The 18,612-nt window shown below is 36.7% G+C and overlaps 1 protein-coding gene across 5 annotated transcripts; it reads left to right on the top strand.

Annotated features, from left to right (window-relative positions):
• The first annotated feature begins 880 nt into the window (after positions 1 to 880).
• On the top strand, positions 881 to 17,447 carry armc8 (armadillo repeat containing 8). 5 transcript variants are annotated; one of them, XM_079618314.1, is made up of 23 exons: positions 892 to 965; positions 3,721 to 3,845; positions 3,983 to 4,059; positions 7,326 to 7,397; positions 7,571 to 7,713; positions 7,817 to 7,914; positions 8,009 to 8,101; positions 8,298 to 8,378; positions 10,043 to 10,118; positions 10,520 to 10,610; positions 10,698 to 10,758; positions 10,849 to 11,049; positions 11,178 to 11,273; positions 11,366 to 11,448; positions 11,941 to 12,022; positions 12,103 to 12,189; positions 13,238 to 13,330; positions 13,417 to 13,566; positions 13,696 to 13,791; positions 15,768 to 15,863; positions 16,092 to 16,185; positions 16,696 to 16,789; positions 16,880 to 17,447. In XM_079618314.1, the coding sequence occupies exons 4-23, from the start codon at positions 7,330 to 7,332 to the stop codon at positions 16,911 to 16,913; spliced, it is 1,917 nt and encodes a 638-aa protein (XP_079474440.1). In that variant the 5' UTR covers positions 892 to 965; positions 3,721 to 3,845; positions 3,983 to 4,059; positions 7,326 to 7,329; the 3' UTR covers positions 16,914 to 17,447. The 5 variants fall into 5 exon arrangements, with proteins under 5 accessions (XP_079474436.1, XP_079474440.1, XP_079474437.1 ...); XM_079618310.1 differs by lacking the exon at positions 3,721 to 3,845 and having other exon boundaries at positions 881 to 965; XM_079618311.1 differs by lacking the exon at positions 3,721 to 3,845 and having other exon boundaries at positions 900 to 965; positions 16,092 to 16,164.
• The last annotated feature ends 1,165 nt before the right edge of the window (positions 17,448 to 18,612 follow it).

Here is an 18,612-nt window from a genome sequence, read left to right on the forward strand (position 1 = left end):
TTTGTATAAGAATTAACCAATTATAATATTAATTTTAGATTAAAATAAGGGTAGAATAGTCATATTTAATTGCATATTATTAACTGCACCAGACACGGCTGATGTGATTGACAAAAAGACTGCTGTCTATCATCTACTGTTGCTTAATGTTTTTATTATTTTATTTTCTCTGTGTTATTATTCATACTAATGTTTTTGTGTGTGTGTGTGTGTGTGTTTATGAATTTGGCTCATAATTTTATGCCATGGAAGCACTCTGAATTTGACTCTGTGTGGAAAGTGCAGCCTGGTGCCGCCGGCCTTTTGCATGCTTTTGCATTGTCACATCATGCTGCTACATGTTACTTTTCAATGTTCGGTATGGAATAATCAAATCCATTTGTGTTTAATAAACAAACAATTTATTTTTTCAAATCTCAAGTAATACTTTGAATTAATTAATAGGGAATATACTTTTTGTATAATAATGTCCACGGTAAGACATTCCAAAAAATCGCCCAGATTGGAAAAGGCTCAAAGAAGGATGTGGATTTTTTAACCACAAAAATTACTTTTTGAAGTGATTTCTATGAAGAATTTTGTCTCTCATTTGAACCACTTTTTTTTTTTTTTTTATACTTGAGTAATTAATAGTTTGAATAATGAGTAATTGTTATTATTTAAATTATTAATTGCTTTTTCATTATTTAAATTCCTTGAAATTAAATATATATATATATATATGTGTGTGTTTTATTATCCTTTTTATAAATAAAACTTAAATAGAGAGGCAGTAGCATTTGACACCCAGTGGTGTGGAAAGTGCTGGACTGTATGTTATGCTGATTTAAGTTTGGGGAGAAAGTGCTGCTGTAAATATTCCGCTGATTGAGCTGTGTTTGTGTGGAAAGTGCCGCTGTGGATGTTCCGCTGAGTGAATGATGGCGTGCCTGCTGGAGGCCCCTTTACGCATCAGCGTGTTATCCGTGAGTCTCTTTGATTATACCAATTGAAACCTCACGTTTTCACTTCAGGATCTCTCAGAAATACACTAGACACATTAGATATACTTTAGAGAGTGCTCTTAAATTAAACTGTGTGTTTTTTAAATAACTGCTTGTGTGTTTATGTGGCTAACAGCAGATCTGGATGTGCTCAGAGCTGTCAAATCAAAGTTATATTTAGTTTTCGGTCTATATTTAGAGCTGGGGCTTCAAAAACAAAAACAAACCTGCTTTATATTCTATGATATAGTGGTTAAATGATGATCTGATGGGCAAATATGGTGGTAACGCCCCCCTTTTGACAGCCCAGTAGTTCTGTACTCTATGTTTTGACACATGTTGATCTAGCCTCACTGTGGTGGTACCCAAGTACAGTATTAGGTGTTAATACACTGGTTATGTGATGTATAGCATGTTACTGGATAATAACCAATCTCATCTGCCCCTGTATTTAAATTGATACTTTGAATGGTAATGTGTTCTTCTGATCTAATCAAAACCAGTTGTGTGATATTGATAAAGCTTCAACCCTTTGTTATATTATAAAGTTAACTGTTAATATACACACTGTTTCTTTTCAGAAGTCGCATTTAAACATCAAATGTATTGCATTTATTCATGTTTTACACCTGAAGTCTCTGAGACCCCAAACAAAAGTATTTATTTTTATTAGCATTAAGCTTTCTTTATTATCATTATGATAATATCTGTTTTGAAGTGTAAAGGGGGCTTGATGTCTTTCAGACCCCAAACTGAACATAAGGACTAAGGTTTAAAGATGCTATGCACATTTTTAAAGATCTAAATTATAATTTATGATCTCATGTGCCTCATAATATTTATGTATTTGTAGCTGTGCTTCTTTAAACCTTGTCTCTGTTTAGTACAGTGGTTCTCAAACCTGTCCTGGTGTACCACCAGCCCTGCACATTTTGTATGTCTCCCTATATCTGACACACTCATTTCAGGTCTTGTAGTCTCTACTAATGAGCTCATGAGTTGAATCAGGTGTGATAAGCCTAGATGAGAACCACTGTGTTAGTATATTAAAGATTGTAAGATTTTTGGATTAAAATGTCCAAAAACCACTACAACAATATTCTATATTTTGTTGACTTGTTGAATCTACATTATCCCAAATGTTCCCTTTCCAACAATGTTTAAACCCAGAGAAATCAGCCATTTTAACCAGTGTAACGGCCCGTGTCTTAGCTTACTGCAATGTGCAACAAGTAGATTGACGTTATAACATAACTTAAATGTATTTATTTTTTAGTATATTGTTTTGATCAAGTAAAACAGCGCTGCGTTAGCCCATAATTTTAATTCGTCAGATAAAGTGACCTGTACGAGTAGTAATTAAACACTTGTAGCTATTTCGTTAGAATGAAATAAAAGAATGTGATTTAAGTGATCAAAAATAACTGTAACAAAGTTCATGTTCAGGGAAGGAGGAGGGAACTGTCAAATGTTGAACATAACTTTAATCATATAATAGACATAAAACGTAAGGAGCGGCAGCGGCCTACAAACATTAAAGCCGAAGCTCCTTCATGGAATCTCTCTTTACCATTTGCTCCACTTACCTCGAGTCCCATTGGATAGCTATACATCAGCTGTGGAGGTGAAGACGACAACTCCCATGAATCCACACTCATTCAAAGCGTCAACAAGCTACGCTTTTGTTATTGTTTTGAATAAGCAACCTCTAGTGGGGAAACTTACATACTCTGCCTTTAATGCATAGAGATCTGATTTTGGTAAATGTCAAGTAAATTAATTATGTAAGATTTGCAACTTAATTGTTTATTTAAGTAATGACCTCTAGAATGACAGCTACAAAATTAGGACTGGTTAATACTGTAATGTAATACTTTAATTTAATAATTATCTCAAATTATCAAATGCTTTGTTGAAGTCTGTTTGATATTAATTTGTGTAATAACAGGTTATATACAGTGTGAATCACTTTCTATTATGTTGCAGGTCAATTTGGCCAATTTAAAGTTGTCGGAAATACTGGTTAACCTATGATGTCTTTCTTGAATTTTTTTCCTGAATTTTTTATGGTCATAAAAATGCCTGCAAAGTATCAACGTGTTGTGGAATGTTTGTACAAAATGTATATTACGATTATGATCTTTGCAGATTTGACCTGTCCTGCATATTTAATTTTAGAGGCAATTGTGTGGACCTAAAATATAGGCTTATATATTTTTGGATGAATTTTGTTGTGTGAGGGTATCTGAGGGTATTTACATTTATGCATTTATCAGTTCATGCTTTTTTCAGTTTGCTTGGAATTGAACCCATTATCTTGGCGTTGCTAGTGCCATGCTCTACTAGGATAGGAAAGCACACAAAAGAAGTGTTTTTTTAATTATTTTTTATAGTTACAATATTGTTTATAATATTCACAGTTTAGGGGAAAAAAATTAAGGTTTAAACATCCTGTTCTCATGATAATTTTTTTTGTAATATGTTTTGTAATATAATCATAATGTTAAATATTTTTTATCTCATAGTGTATTTTTTTGTGAATTGAATATTGAATCCAATTGACCTAATACATTTCAGATTTGAATTTTTCAGATTTGAACACAATGGTTATATTCAATGTGAAATTCTAAAGTTCATCTGAGAATGTGATGTTTTGGAGCATGAAGTGGCATTTATAGCAGTGCGAGCTGATTGCATAGATTCTTTGGTGTGTTTGGGGTGACCATCGTTCCCACAGAGCATCATTCCCACTTTTCTCTGGCCTGAAATTGCCGTCTCTATACGAGAGAGCTGCGGTGTGTGAAGAGGAGGCAAGCAGGTCTCTGCTCTCCTTCTAGAGACTTCCACCAACAGCCGGTGACTGTAAGGATAAACAGACTGATGTATGTGGACCCTATGAGCCGGAGAGGTGGCTATGGGGTGAGAATGAGGGTGTTGTGATGCCTCAGACGGGATGAGTTTGCTGAATCCTCTTTGTGCTGTCATTTATCGCCATGCAGGAAGTCACAGCCACGAGTCGCCACTATGTTGACCGGCTTTTCGACCCTGACCCACAGAACGTGCTGCAGGGAGTCATGTGAGTATACCATATATCATTCCTGTGTGTTTGCGATCTGCTCTGCTACAGTTCACCATGCTCACTTTTCTGAGTGCTAAAGATGAGGCTGCCATCATAGGAGGTTGGTTTTAGTACTTAGAGAGAAAAAGTTTAGTTTTTTTGTCGTTTCATCCGAGAAGTTGTGAGGTGCTGTACTTGTGTGGTTATGTGAGTGTATCTGGGTAGCTGTGGCTCGAGTCTCTTCATCTTTATTTTTAACTCAAGCTCTGGTTACTGTTAGCTTGACGTTTCTCGACTGCCATTGCCGCACTTTTCCACAGATATAAATCTTCCATCAGAGTCAACATCAACCAAGACACTGATGATTATTATATTATATGATGAGTTATTAATGCTGCCTGGCCCTGTTCATCAAGTTCAAATGAAATGATTTGAAAAACTCTGGAACGCTCTGCCCCTGGAATTACGCTCCATCATGGGCTTGCCCTTGTTCAAGACCAGGTTGAAGCACCATCTCTTTAGATTGGCCTTTGACACCTGATGGACAACTGATTAGCATAATGATTTGATAGATGTTCTGTATTTTATTTTATTGTATTTGTCTTTTCTTTTTTTTGTCTGTACTTTTGTCTCTGTCCAGCGCTTTGATCAACTTTGGTTGTTGTAAAGCGCTTTATAAATAAAAATTGATTGATTGATTGATTGATGAATGTGCAGAGATGCACCACTAATAATAATTCATAATTCTCTTGGAGCACTGGCTTTCTCATTTGGAGGCGTGTCAGCTAAAGAATTATGGGGGATTTAAGCTAGACGAATTAAGCTAATTGGTCATAAATAATGTTGTGTTCAAAAACCCTCCTGGGAAGTTCCTGTTCCTCCTGGAAATGTTGCCTTGGCAACTAACTGAAATGTAAATTTTTTCATCTAATTTTACTCATTCTAATTTAAATCGACTGATAATTTAAGGTTTATTTAAATGACCGAAAATTATTTGTAATGGTTTTAGTTAATACCAAACTGGGCAATTTGAAAAAAATTCCCTCCCTTTTTCATTTCATGACAAAAGCAGGAAGCTTTTTTAGTGATGATGCAACAAAATAAAGAGCAAATGATGCACATTAGGTTTGTAATTGGTGCTTTATCTTTGTATCTATCATCATGTGCATCTATCATCATGTGCACGCAACTCTAAAAATAAATAATATCAATATGACTTAAACGCTGCATAAGTTTATTATGACTATAGTTACATTTTGTAAACAATTTAAGTTATATAGACAAACACTAGCAATAATCCTTGCCAAAATATTCACTCATTTGACCATTTTTTTCCCCTATAAAGCAGAGCGTGGCTTGTGTGATGAATCCTCCCATTATTATTGGTGGCAGAACGATATTGATAAAATGCACGATAATGTGCATATTATCATTGCCTTTTATTTTAGTGCAAAAAGAAATATGATATTTCACTTCATCTCCATTTTTATTCGGACCAAGATCACTTAGTGTCGCAATTCCGTTGATCATACTAAGTTGAAACTTCACAGGAGAACTTGAAAGCAGCTGCATTATCTGTACATGCTGTAAGTGAGCTGAACAAGACATGAGATCTCTGCTGGGAAGGTGTTACTGTTTGCTCTATCATTATCAGCCTCTATAATCATCAGATCATTCAAATATACGCTAACTGTATATGATATGTCAAACAAAAACATCAGTGTCCTCTACTTCAGTGGTTTTAAACAACATATTTCCAATTGTTGTGTAATTATTATACATGCAGTTTCCATAACAATTGAAAGAAAACATAATATGTGTCAAAATTTCTACAAAAAGTATGTCTTACAATGAAACACTATTTAAGCGAACTGCAAATCAGCTGGAAAATGGTCAAATCTTGTTAAAAAAATTATGACACTTACTAAAATATGCATTTTATTCATACACTACCGTTAAGTAGTTTTGGGGTCTGTAATAATTTTTAATGTAATGAAAGAAGTTTAATTTCTAAAGAAATTCCTTTAGATTTCTAAAGAAGATTCCATTTTGATCAAAAATACAGGAAGATAGCAATACTGTTCTGTTTTATTACAATTTAAAAACAGTTTTTGTTTCTATTAGAAACATTTTTTATTATTATATAAATGTTGAATTACAGTTGTGTTCTCAATGTTTTTGTGGAAACCATGATATATATTTTTAACTACATTTATTTCAAATAAAATGATTTTGTAACAATGTAAAAGTCTTTACTGTCACTTTTGATCAATTTAATGCATCCTTATTGCAGACTTATGGCCAGATTTACAAACAGCTTGCACCAGCTCAAACCCTCTTTTGGTGTTAAAAAACGACTGTCAGGATGTACTAAAAATTAACACTGAAAAGTTGTGGACACAGTTGCCTTTGCGGCTGACTTTATTGCATATGCATTTGTAGGAGTTTCCCTTTCAGACGCAAAATCTATGGAAGGAGTGTATTTAAGAATCATGCAAGAATAATGGCGAGCAAGAATTTGCGCACCATTATTTACCGCCTCAGAACTTTCCACTCCCATCTGTGCTTTTTTGGGAATTGCGCGATCACGCTAATTTGCCTTGTTTAGTAAATCTGGCCCTAAAATATAACAAATTTTAAACCGACACTTTTAACCGAAACCATATTCATAAACCGACACTATGCTCCTACAGAAACACATAAATCAGCTGGTTTTAGAAAAAACCTGCGCTTCTACCTCCACCTAGAGCCTGTTATTTGTTTTGCTAAAATCCACCGCTCCCGGTTCTTCTATTGCAATCAGCGCAGGGCTGTGTGAGATCTGACTGTCAATCACTGTTCGTGCACACGCCACAGATCCCCCTCCCCCCTCGCGCATATTACAATATCACATGCATACACCTGAAGTTCGCATGTGTGTTGGGATTGTACGAAGCGTAAAGGTTCACACGCACTGACGAGCTCGCGAACTCGGTGGGAGGGGCTCGGTGGTAGTGGGGGGAGGGCATGAGATTTGTAAACATTCAACATTTTGATTAAGTCTCCTCAATCTGCCAGACTTGCTGACTGCAGCTTTAAGTAAAAAAAATCTAATTCACCCTAAACTTTTGAACAGTAGTGTATATACATTTTCAACTAAAAGTTTGAGGTCAGCAACCTAAATTTTTCCCTGGTTTGTGGTTAATCTGAGCAACAGCACCGTCAAAGTATTGAGAAATTATTTGAATCTGTTTTTCTGTTATGCTATTTAAATGTATGTGTTTTATGCATTTCTGGATTGACAGTGACATGAAGAATGCAGTCATCGGAAACAACAAACAGAAGGCCAACCTGATTGTACTGGGAGCCGTGCCAAGGTAGGTCCGCTCACTTCAAATTTTCTACCAATAGCACTTTTTCACCATTCCAAAAAACAAGAATTGTTTTGTTTTGAAAAAAATGTTTTATATGCTAATCACTGACTCTAATGATGATGCTGTTGATGATGATGATGATGATGATAAGGGTGTGTGTGTCTGTGTGTGTGTAGACTCCTGTATCTTCTCCAGCAGAGCTCCTCCAGTCTGGAGCTGAGGACTGAATGTGCGGTCGTGTTAGGCAGTCTGGCCATGGGCACAGAGAACAACATCAAGTCCCTGGTGGACTGTCACATCATCCCAGCCCTGCTGCAAGGTTCTTGCTCTTTCACCTCTCTCTTTTTCTCTCTACAAATCCATGCTGATTTCTGCTATATATTTTTATTTGAAAAGTGCTCATGTGTTTTGTGTTTCTGCAGGTCTCTTGTGTTCTGATCTGATCTTCATTGAGGCATGTCTGCGCTGTTTAAGAACCGTTTTCATCAGTCCAGTCACACCAGTGCAGCTGCTCTACACAGTAAGACGACTACGACTCGCATGTGTCCCATTCTGAAATGACATATGCACGTGCATAAACAGAAGTGTGATCCACATGTTTTTATTTGCATCAGGACCCTACTGTGATCCCCCACCTCATGTCCTTGCTGAGTCGGTCACAGCACACACAGGAATACATCACGCAAATATTCGCCCACTGCTGCAAGGTAACACACAACTCGGCATCACACAGTAAATATGCATTTATTCAGATTTATAAGATATCCAGCTTTATAAGACGCTCCAATTGCGATAGGAATAGCCACATACAATACACACCTGTGGCCACACGTCAAACTGTAAAGTAGTTGCAGTGTTACTGCCAAAAATAAATCCTAAAATGTTGAATGTGTGTGTGTTCAGACTCCAGAACATCAGACAGTGTTGTTCAACCATGGTGCCATCCAGAACATTGCTCCACTGCTCATCTCTCCATCCTATAAGGTACAAAAAGGAACAGAATAGCTTTTCCAGTTGTTATTGTATTTTGTATGCATGTTGGTGTATTCATAAGGGACAATTCATGGCTAGCTGTGCACTAAACGATGTTAATGCATGATGTAGAGGCAAAGAACCGCCTGGCACAAACCAGAGGGTGGTTGCCTTCGGAGTAGGGTTGTAACGGTATGAGATTTTCACGGTATGATAATTGTCTCTGAAAATATCACGGTATACGGTAATAATAATTATTATAATCATCATCAGCTACAATGACTCTTAAATGAATGAAACCAGATAGGGTTTTTTGGTTGAACATATGGTTTATTAAACAGAACCATAGATATATACAGATATATAGCCACTGCGACATCTAGTGTATATATTTACTGTATGACACAGAACAAGCAGGTTTATAGTATATAAAAAAATTTGCGCTGTATATTAATCGACACGCTCATATAGCGATTTGATTTATTGCACAGCTATATTTTAGATGTATTCATCCATCAATCAAATCGCGCATTTTACGTGACATCTGCGTTATTTTGTAAATTCCCTCAGCAACACGGAAATAATACGGCCTTAAGTTATAAATGGAACTTTATCTGCAGGGAGGGATGGTGTTCGCGAATATTGGAGAACATGTTCGACGCATTCCCTCCTTTAACAGCCATTCTTTGTCAACATTTCTGGACACAACTGGATATCCATCTTCAAGGAAAACCCTGCGTTGCGCGTTCGTTTTTCGGATACCCAAAGTATTCCCACAGTGCAGATTTTAACTTATTTGTCAGCGGGGTTAGAGATTAGAATATCCAGCCGCTGTCTCAGACATTGTCTCCGCTGCACATGTGGAGTCTAAGCAGTCAAGTGGAAAGAAGTTGCGCGCATGTGAGATCTGGTTTATTTATTTTTCCAAAACCGGTAATAAGCAAATATTCACGATATGATAATCGTACATGTCAATATCGTGATAAACCGCCATACCGGTATACCGTTACAACCCTACTTCGGAGTACATTCAAATCGTTTAATGTACAGCTAGCTGTGGATTATCCTGCTTATACTATTGTCATTTGCCAGCATTGACAAGTTAAAGGTGTCATTGATGTTAGCAGTGCTAAATTTGACTGGAAGGGTTAAAATTATGGTTATTTTCATCAGCTACCACTTGTTAGATCTAGCATTTTGTCCTCTTTAAATCAGACACAGAGATAAAGTAGTGCAATAAAGTTACATTTAATTAATTGAATTATAACATTTATTTGAATGAATTAGCCTCTTGAGAGAGAAAGAGAATGATGTGTGTGTAAATTACATGCATCCGTGCATCTTTTCTCTACTAGCAATGAAGCTGTGAGTTTAATTGCTTCAAAAAAAACTTTTTGCTGACTATTATAATATAATGATTCAGTAGCAAAGTTTGTTTATTAATAAAAGTTGCGGGGAAGCTTTGACAAGTTTCTGTGCTCCTATTTCTGTGTTTGCGCTATGCAATCTCCGATCTCTGTGTGTGCTTCAATGAAAGCAGCGCATTAATTACAGAACAGTGATTAAACTGACTTGGAACTACCTGTACCTGTTTTATTGCACACCTTCCACCATCAGAATCGAATATTCAGACAAACTGTGGTTTACAAATTAATCATGTTTTACTCGCTCCGCAGGTACGGATGCAGGCGTTAAAGTGTTTCTCAGTCTTGGCCTATGAGAACGCTCAGGTCTCCATGACACTGGTGAATGGTGAGGCTGAATTCGTTTTTTGTTTTTTTCCCCGCTGTTGGTCGAGACTGCCTCTTGACCAAATGTCTTGTAGTATGTGCAATTCGTCAGTGTTGTGCGTGCTACTATGACAAGACATCAACAGATGAGAAATCTTGTGTAGTGTAAGCTCCACAGCAATTTAGACCCTGTAGTGTGAGCTTGCCTTTAGTTAATAGTGTAGTGTTAGAGCCTGAAAAACATCATCAATACATGAAAAAGACTGATATGACATTATTTGCAATGCTCCTATTTTCTTTGAATCAGATGTTGTGATTATGTTTCCTCCAGAGCTTTATTTAGGTTTCCTGTATGTCTACAGAAAAAAATCAATAATACTTCAGCCTGTTAAAAATCATATGAATTTGTTGTATGTTTCTCAGTGCTTGTAGATGGTGAGCAGCTCTCTCAGGTTTTTGTTAGAATGATGCAAAGGGACAAACCCATCGAAATGCAGCTTACAGCCGCAAAATGGTAAGTAAATCTCACCCTGCAGGTTATTTGTGAAAATGCATGTGTAATCCCCTCAGCTTGTACACACTCGCACTCTTTCTCTCTCAGTTTAACATACATGTGTCGAGCAGGAGCCATCAGTACAGACGACGGCTGTGTTGTACTAAAGGTACCTCCTGAAAAAACATCCATATTTATGTGATGAATGCAGAAGTGTAACCATTGAGAGTGCATAGTAACTTGTTGTGTGGGTGGACAGACTTTGCCTTGCCTGGTCCGGATGTGCAGTAAAGAGCGGTTACTGGAGGAGAGGGTGGAGGGGGCCGAGACACTGGCCTACCTGATGGAGCCGGACATAGAACTACAGCGGATTGCCAGCGTCACTGACCACCTCGTGTCCATGTTGGCTGACTACTTTAAATACCCGAGCTCCGTCAGTGCCATCACTGATATTAAGAGGGTAAATTCACGCACACACATATACATTTACACACATTTAATAAGCTTTACCAGAGACTTCTGTTGTTTTTATATAAAGCTAAGTATGGAGATTTCCAATAGTTTAACTGATCGTCTGTCTTCCTGTAGTTGGACCATGACTTGAAACATGCACATGAGCTCCGACAAGCAGCTTTTAAACTCTATGCTTCACTGGGTTCCAATGACGAGGACATCAGGAAAAAAGTGAGAAACCATGGGGGTTTCTCGTCATGGATGTATTACCAAAATGATTATATTTAATTTCCCCATTAATTTACATACATTTCCCACTACAGATTACAGAGACAGAAAACATGATGGACAGGATCGTTAGCGGCCTATCAGAATCTAGTATCAAAGTACGGTTAGCAGCAGTCAGGTATGACACACCTTTTCTCTTAATTGTTGTCTATCAAAAAACAAAAGCTACCATTCATAAGTTTGGGGTCAGTAAGATGAACTTGTATAATGTATCATGTTTGACTCAAATATATTTAGCAACACTACTGTTTTTAACATTGATTTCTAAAGGATCATGTGACTGAAGACTGGAGTAATGATGCTGAAAATTCATCTTTGTAATAAATTACATTTTAAAATCTATTAAAATAGAAAACAGTTATTTTAATTTGTTATAAAATTTCATCATATTACTGTTCTTACTGGAATTTTCAAATAAATGCAGCTTTGGTGAGCATAAGAGACTTAAAATTATTACAGACCCCAAACTTTTGAACAGTTGTTCAAATGTGAAATGTTTGTTTGTAAGGGCACAACAACTGAATATATAAAGAATTCAAAGAATAAAACAAAGAAAATAGGTTTTAGACGCTCTTTCAGTTTCAACTGATTTCATTAATTTTTTTTCTAGATGTCTGCACAGTTTATCACGATCTGTACAACAGCTAAGGACGAGTTTCCACGACCATGCAGTATGGAAGCCACTAATGAAGGTATGGTATTCATATGATGTTAAGTAATTACTGAACGCTAATCAAACCCTAACTGAATGCTCATTTGTTTTTGAGGGTAGTTATTACAGAACGCACCAGACGAGGTGCTGGTCATGGCTTCTTCAACACTATGCAACTTACTGCTGGAGTTTTCACCCAGCAAAGAGGTAAAGTACACACACACTGTTGGGCTGAGCATTTATTAGTTTTGCTTGCTAAACCGTTGCTTGCTGAGCACACTTGTTAGCAATCCAGAAAAAAATTGTTTTTGGATCCAAAATAGGTCATTTGTGTGATCTGTGTAGATTTGTTGTAGTTTTTTATTTATTTATTTAAAATCTTTATTATAAATAATAATATTTTGGGGGTGGTTTGGATCACTTTTAATATGTGCTTGAAAGTGCAATGCGCCAACCATCTTCCTAAATTTGTAATATGGACCCTTTTCACAGACTGCGGTGAAGCGCAGTTATCAGCATTGCAAATCCAATAAAGTTATTCATATTTTCATTTTCATATATATTTATAACGCTATTATAACACTAATAATTGGTGTTATTACATTGGCAGTAAATCAATTATTTTTTTAATTGCTGCAAGAGTGTTTCTAATACGAGGGAGTGATGGAAATTTGACATCTTTATCTCTTCTGACCCTCTTTTAGAAAGTCATGGGAACTATCATGAATATTTTTGCTTTTAGAGCAAATGGGAATACAACATTTTTTATTTGCTTTTATCTCATTCACCGCTATAGAAGTTTACCCAACTATGATGACTTCCGCTTCTGAGAACCCAGGGAATGTGAAAAGGGTCCACGAGAATCATTTATAAAACTGTTGTCAACCAAAGAGAAGCTTTAAGATCTCTTCACTAATAAAAGTTCTATGATTTAATGTTTGAAGGCAAACAAATTAAGACAGCCATGAGTATTGTACATTTCTTTAAAATAAAATTATTATTATTATTACTAAATGCTCTATTTTACAGTATTATCACTATACCGGTAATAATATATGCCTTTATTTGTTTGATTAATCACTCACATTTTCTACATTAAGAGAATTATCAGCATGAAGTAGAACAACATTGTTGCTTATACTATTGAGTTACTTCGTCGTAATTTAAAAGTATCATTTTTTCATTGAATAGAATGAGAGGATTATTCAAAGTGCCACTGGGCTTTGAGTGTGACTGTGTATGTGTTTGTTCTCAGCCTATCTTAGAGTCTGGGGTTATTGAGTTACTATGCAGCCTGACACAAAGTGACAGTCCAGCTCTGAGGGTCAACGGCATCTGGGCTCTCATGGTAAGACCAGCTGACTTCGGTCCTCACCAAAGCTTCTGTATGAAAACACTCGATGTCATCAGTAACTGTAATGCGTGTTTGTGCAGAATATGGCCTTCCAGGCAGATCAGAAAGTGAAGGTGGAGATAGTTCGAGCTCTGGGCACAGAACAGCTCTTTAGACTCCTGTCTGATCCTGATGCCAATGTGCTCATGAAAACATTGGGGCTGCTTCGAAACCTGCTCTCCACCCGGCCGGTAACACTCATATATATATATAAATATGCATACTTGGTCTGATATGTTCTCTGGGTCTAACAAGATTATGGGCTTTCTGTAACACACACACACGTGCACACACTAATTGTCTTTCCCTGTCTTTGGTAGCATATAGACCAGATCATGAGCTCACATGGGAAGCAGATAATGCAAGCGGTCACACTTATCTTGGAGGGAGAACACAGCATAGAGGTCAAAGAGCAGGTGAGCTACACAAACACACTAAAGCTGGGTGCACACTGTACGTTTTATAATAGTCCTTTAAGACTGTTGCTTGTCAGACTGTACGAACATGATCCCCGCTGTAAGCCATGTCACACTGTGGGATCTCAGTTGTCATTAAGATGTGTTAAAAAACGTTCACATGCTAGAAGACTTGTCTGGAGTTTTGACACGTTCAGTGACGTGAACTACATTATATGCGGGATCGAAATGGTGGCTAGCAAACAAAAACAATCTGTGTTTATTTTGATCATGACTTCTATTGAAAGGAAACTGGAAAAAAAACTAAGCCGGTGTGTGTGGATTAAGTGGCGGTTTGTTGTTGTCTCACTATTGCGTCATCAGGTTTGGTGCCCCTATTGGTTTTTGATTTGATTGTTGTTGTAGGAGAAGTCACTACAGGGCTGAGCGTCAAATCTTCTGACACTGCCAGAATTTCGTCTTGAGGTCAAATTTGATCGCAATGGTCATTAATCAGCTTTTGGTGAACTAAAGATCCGAGGAATCTTTTAGGATTCACGAAATTTCCCTCAGACGGCCAAAATCGTACAGTGTGAACCGCTTAAGATAAGCGAGATTAGACAATAAGATGACAATGTGCTCGCTGAGTCTTGCAGAATAAGACTAGTAAGTCTTCTCAAGCAAGTATTATATTCCTGGTGTTGTTAAAGAGATGTTTTTGGTTTTATACAAGTTAAGGTTTGTTTATTCCGGGTGTCTTCAATAAATCCTTACCCCTGGTTTCATAGACAAGGTTTAGGTTTAGTCTCAGATTAAAATGCATGTTTGAGCTGTTTTAACTGAAAAAAAAAAATGTCAGTCCCATTGTTTTGTCTCAAGATGCAGACCAGTAATATTTGAGCAAGGCACGTTTATAAAAGCTAGTCAAGTCAAGTCATCTTCATTTATATAATGCTTTTAACAATGTAGATTGTTTCAAAGCTGCTTTACAGAGATAAACGTATCATTTAAGGTAACAGATTGTTTTGGCTTTATAGCGGTTCTTGAATAATGTTATTTTCCAGCTAAAGTTTCACTTCCGTCGAAAGGATAATTTGTTATTAAATTAGGGGCCGCTAAGACGACACCGTTCTCTCTACACAGACTTTAAACGCGAACCTGTGAGAAACGCTGATGGCGCTCACGTGCGCATCAAGAATTAATTCTATAGGTATGTGCGTTTGAATATATGTGCGCATGTTTGTAATTCTCTGAAAAGCTACTTAAATGTCCTAATTTAACTAAGGCCTAATCCTGGTTTAATCTTCAATTCACTTTTCAAAATGTAAAGCAATTCATATCTTAAATACCATATTAAAAGTCTTTAGCTCTTTTATCAGGTACTTGTTTTTGTTTATTGTTGTTGGCTGTGCACAGGGTTTGAGTGTGATATACTGTGGTGCATAAAATTAATTAAATATGCCATCTTGTGACGCATACATCAATTCTGAAATTTAAATGTTTTATTGTTTTCAGATACATATTGCTGTTTATTAACACATTAATATATAATGTTACATATACACTACCGCTCTTTTATTTAGTTTTGTAATGAGTACCGGTACTTTTATTCAGCAAGGATGCATTAAATTGGTCAAAATTAGCAGTAAAGACATTGATAATGTCACAAAATATTTCTATTTCAAATAAGTGCTGTTTATTTGTACTTTATCATGGTTTCTTTCCACAAAAATATTAGGCATCGCAACTGTTTTCAACATTGATAAGTGTTTCTTGAGATATCTTGATTTTGTTTTTACCCGTATCACTCAACCTTAATCATTATTCATACAGGTATGAATGGTGCTATTAATGACCTAATATGATTTTTCTTTTTTCTTATTATAAAATAAAATTCTCTTTTGTTTAGGAGCCTTGATTTGTAGATCAAGAAGTCTAAAGGTGATGATTAAGTCTCCAAAGTTGATGCTTAACAATGCCTTTGGCATCTTTTGCAGACATTGTGCATATTGGCCAACATTGCTGACGGAAACACTGCCAAGGAACTCATTATGACCAATGACGACATGCTCCAAAAAATTAAATATTACATGGTCAGTGTATTGTCATTAGCTCATCTGGTTTCTCAGTCGTGGTCTTTGTTTTCAATGCTTCTTTGTCACTCTAGTTTTTCTGTTCTCTAGCATTTTTTGTTTCTAATTGCTTGCCTTAGTCTCCTTGTACTGTTGTTGGTTTCCCCTCTTGTCACTGTCCTTTTCTCCTGGCCCTTCTTTTCTTTCTCCTGCTAGATCACTGTTTTGCTTCTCTTCTCTATGATTCAGGGTCACTCCAATGTGAAACTGCAGCTGGCTGCAACCTTCTGCATCTCTAACCTCATCTGGAATGAGGAGGATGGTGAGGAGCTCATGACGCATGGTTTGTGGAGGTTTTGAAGAATCAGATTTCCGAGTTTTGTCATTAAAATTACAAACGGTTGCACAGTATAACTGTTGTCTGAATTTGCGGTATAAATAACATGCACAACAGGATTTAAAAATGCAATTAGGGCTGTCAATTAATTAAAACATTAATCACATTAATTTGTGGGTTTTAAAACATGATTTAACATCATATTTTTAAATTTGCATCTAAATATTTTTTCAAATTCAATGTTAATGCATTCAAGCTCCTAAAGAAAGAAAGCACAATAAAATGTAACATCAAAATATTTATGTTAAATTTAATTAAATCTCAACGTTAACTTTGTCCTAAATATTTCCTGTTTAGAGGTTTTTATTATTTTATTATTGTTATTATTGTCCAACAGCAGTGCAGTTTGTAGTTCACTTGGTGTTGTTTATTCATATCTGATGGTGTAACCTTGAGTTAATAGGATTCTTTGTGTATTGTCAACAATACAAGTTTCTGTTTTTCTACTTCCTCCAGGCTCGCAAGAGAGACAAGATAAGCTAAGGGAGATGGGCTTTGTTGATATCTTACACAAACTCACCCAGGCATCAGATCCCAACCTCTGTGACAGGTGATGGACAGACTGGCATTTTGGTGGTTGTTCTGGTCATCTGTTGCCACAGTAATGATGTGACTGTTCACATTTCCCTCTTTCTCTCAGGGCAAAAACAGCGATGCAGCAGTATCTGGCATGACCTCGAAGGAAGGCGCGCTACGGCCTCACTAACAATCTCTAGGAGGATCACATCTCCTGTGTTTTTCTTTTAGATTTGAGGTTTTTTTTTTTTTTGCTCCTCCTTTTTTGTTGTTGTTGCACAAGACACCTTTTGTTGTGGAGCCCCCGAACAGCTTTGTAAAGCGGAGGCACGGTTGCCAGGGGGCCACAGCACATTTTGGGCTTATGTTTTCTGCTGAACTCTTGGAACTAGTTTTTTTTTTTTTTTTTTTGGACTTCATGTGAAGGAAAAAGTTCCTCAAAGTGTGTTGCAGCTCCACCTAGTGGATTGAGGCTTTGATGCTTTGGACTCCCTTTGGAGAAAGCTGACTGACCTCTCAGTGCTACGCTTATAGGATCTTAGTCTCCTCATTTTGGTTTGCTGATTTACTATTGATGATATTATTCTAACAATAATTATTATTATTATTTTAATTGGGACTTTGACACAAAGTTAAAAAAGACTGCTTGTTTTTGTTCTTTTTTTGTGGATACATACCTCGTAAATATATATAAATATAAATATATAAATATATTTTTTGGATTTTTAATTTACCCTTTCAGGTTGTTTTTTCCCTTTGTATTTTCCTCTCTGTAATATAGGCTAATGTGGGTATATCTGGAGAGGCAGCATGTTAGGTCATATACCAAGACATTTCGTAGAAATCATCCAACCCCAAATAGAAGGTGAAACTTTGTTTGCTCTTTTGACAGTTTCTTCGTTTTCTCATTTTCACTCCCTCAATCTTCACGCAAATCAGTCTCCTCATAACTCCTTCTTTTTGAAGCTCTATAGTGAATGTGTCCACTCAAATATATGCAGGCCTCTGCCATGGAGCAGTTTACTAGTTTGTGTGTTTTTTCCGGGGTTGGGAAGGGCTTTTTAGCACAGAAGATGAGGCCTAGTAGTTATCACATGCTTCAGAAATGTTGGACCTTGGTACTCATGTGGGGAAAACCGGTTTGAATCCTGACTGCGTCCCTTATTTTCTTTAAAAGAAAGTCCTGTCATCTACTTTCCCTGCCTAAAAATGTAGGAGAAAATTTTAATTAAAAAATCTCTAACTTCAAGTAACAAACCAAAGTCACTCATTGGTTGATTTGAAATCATTTTCAGATATTATTACTCGAGTATTTAATTTAATTTTGTGAATTACTTTAAGAAAGTGGTTTTTAAAGGAGCACAGAAGTCTTCATTCTTATAAAACATCACTTTTTGTTTTATTATCCTGGTAAGTGTCTCTTGTAAAGCTTGTTACAGTTAATAAAATACATCTGGACCCCTGTTTGCCTTGGGCGTGCAGCCCGTCCCCTCCCCCCATATATGCAGGCACATTCCTCATGCAAATGAATTGGACATGCAGGAAACCCCAGACCCCAAAGTTCATCAAAGCTCCTACTATCCATATTCAGACCCCCTGACCCAAGTACAGAAAATAGAAACCAAAGTATTCTATTGTCTTATAAACAACGTGACCCTTCTCTATTCAAGCAAGTACACGTTAGTGTGGCGCGCACTGTTGCACCAGCAAACTGATAAAAACGAGATGATGTCCATCTGCTTCCAGGATATGTGGCAAAATATACAGCAACTAGTGGAAAGAAATAACACTGGCTCGGTTTAAGCCAGTCTGTTGCTGGTCATCAGAGATGGTGAGGTGATCATTACTGAAATCCAG

Source organism: Phoxinus phoxinus, assembly GCF_949152265.1.
Source record: "Phoxinus phoxinus genome assembly, chromosome: 7".
NCBI classification, from domain to species: domain Eukaryota; kingdom Metazoa; phylum Chordata; class Actinopteri; order Cypriniformes; family Leuciscidae; genus Phoxinus; species Phoxinus phoxinus.

Bases quoted from the DNA above. Each gene is read 5' to 3' on its own strand.
- armc8 (XM_079618310.1), top strand. From the start codon at position 918: ATGATGGCGTGCCTGCTGGAGGCCCCTTTACGCATCAGCGTGTTATCC. The intron at 8,379-10,042 runs GTACAAAAAGGA...CTCGCTCCGCAG, and splicing joins TCATCTCTCCATCCTATAAG to GTACGGATGCAGGCGTTAAA. The intron at 15,864-16,091 runs GTCAGTGTATTG...TCTATGATTCAG, and splicing joins AAAAAATTAAATATTACATG to GGTCACTCCAATGTGAAACT.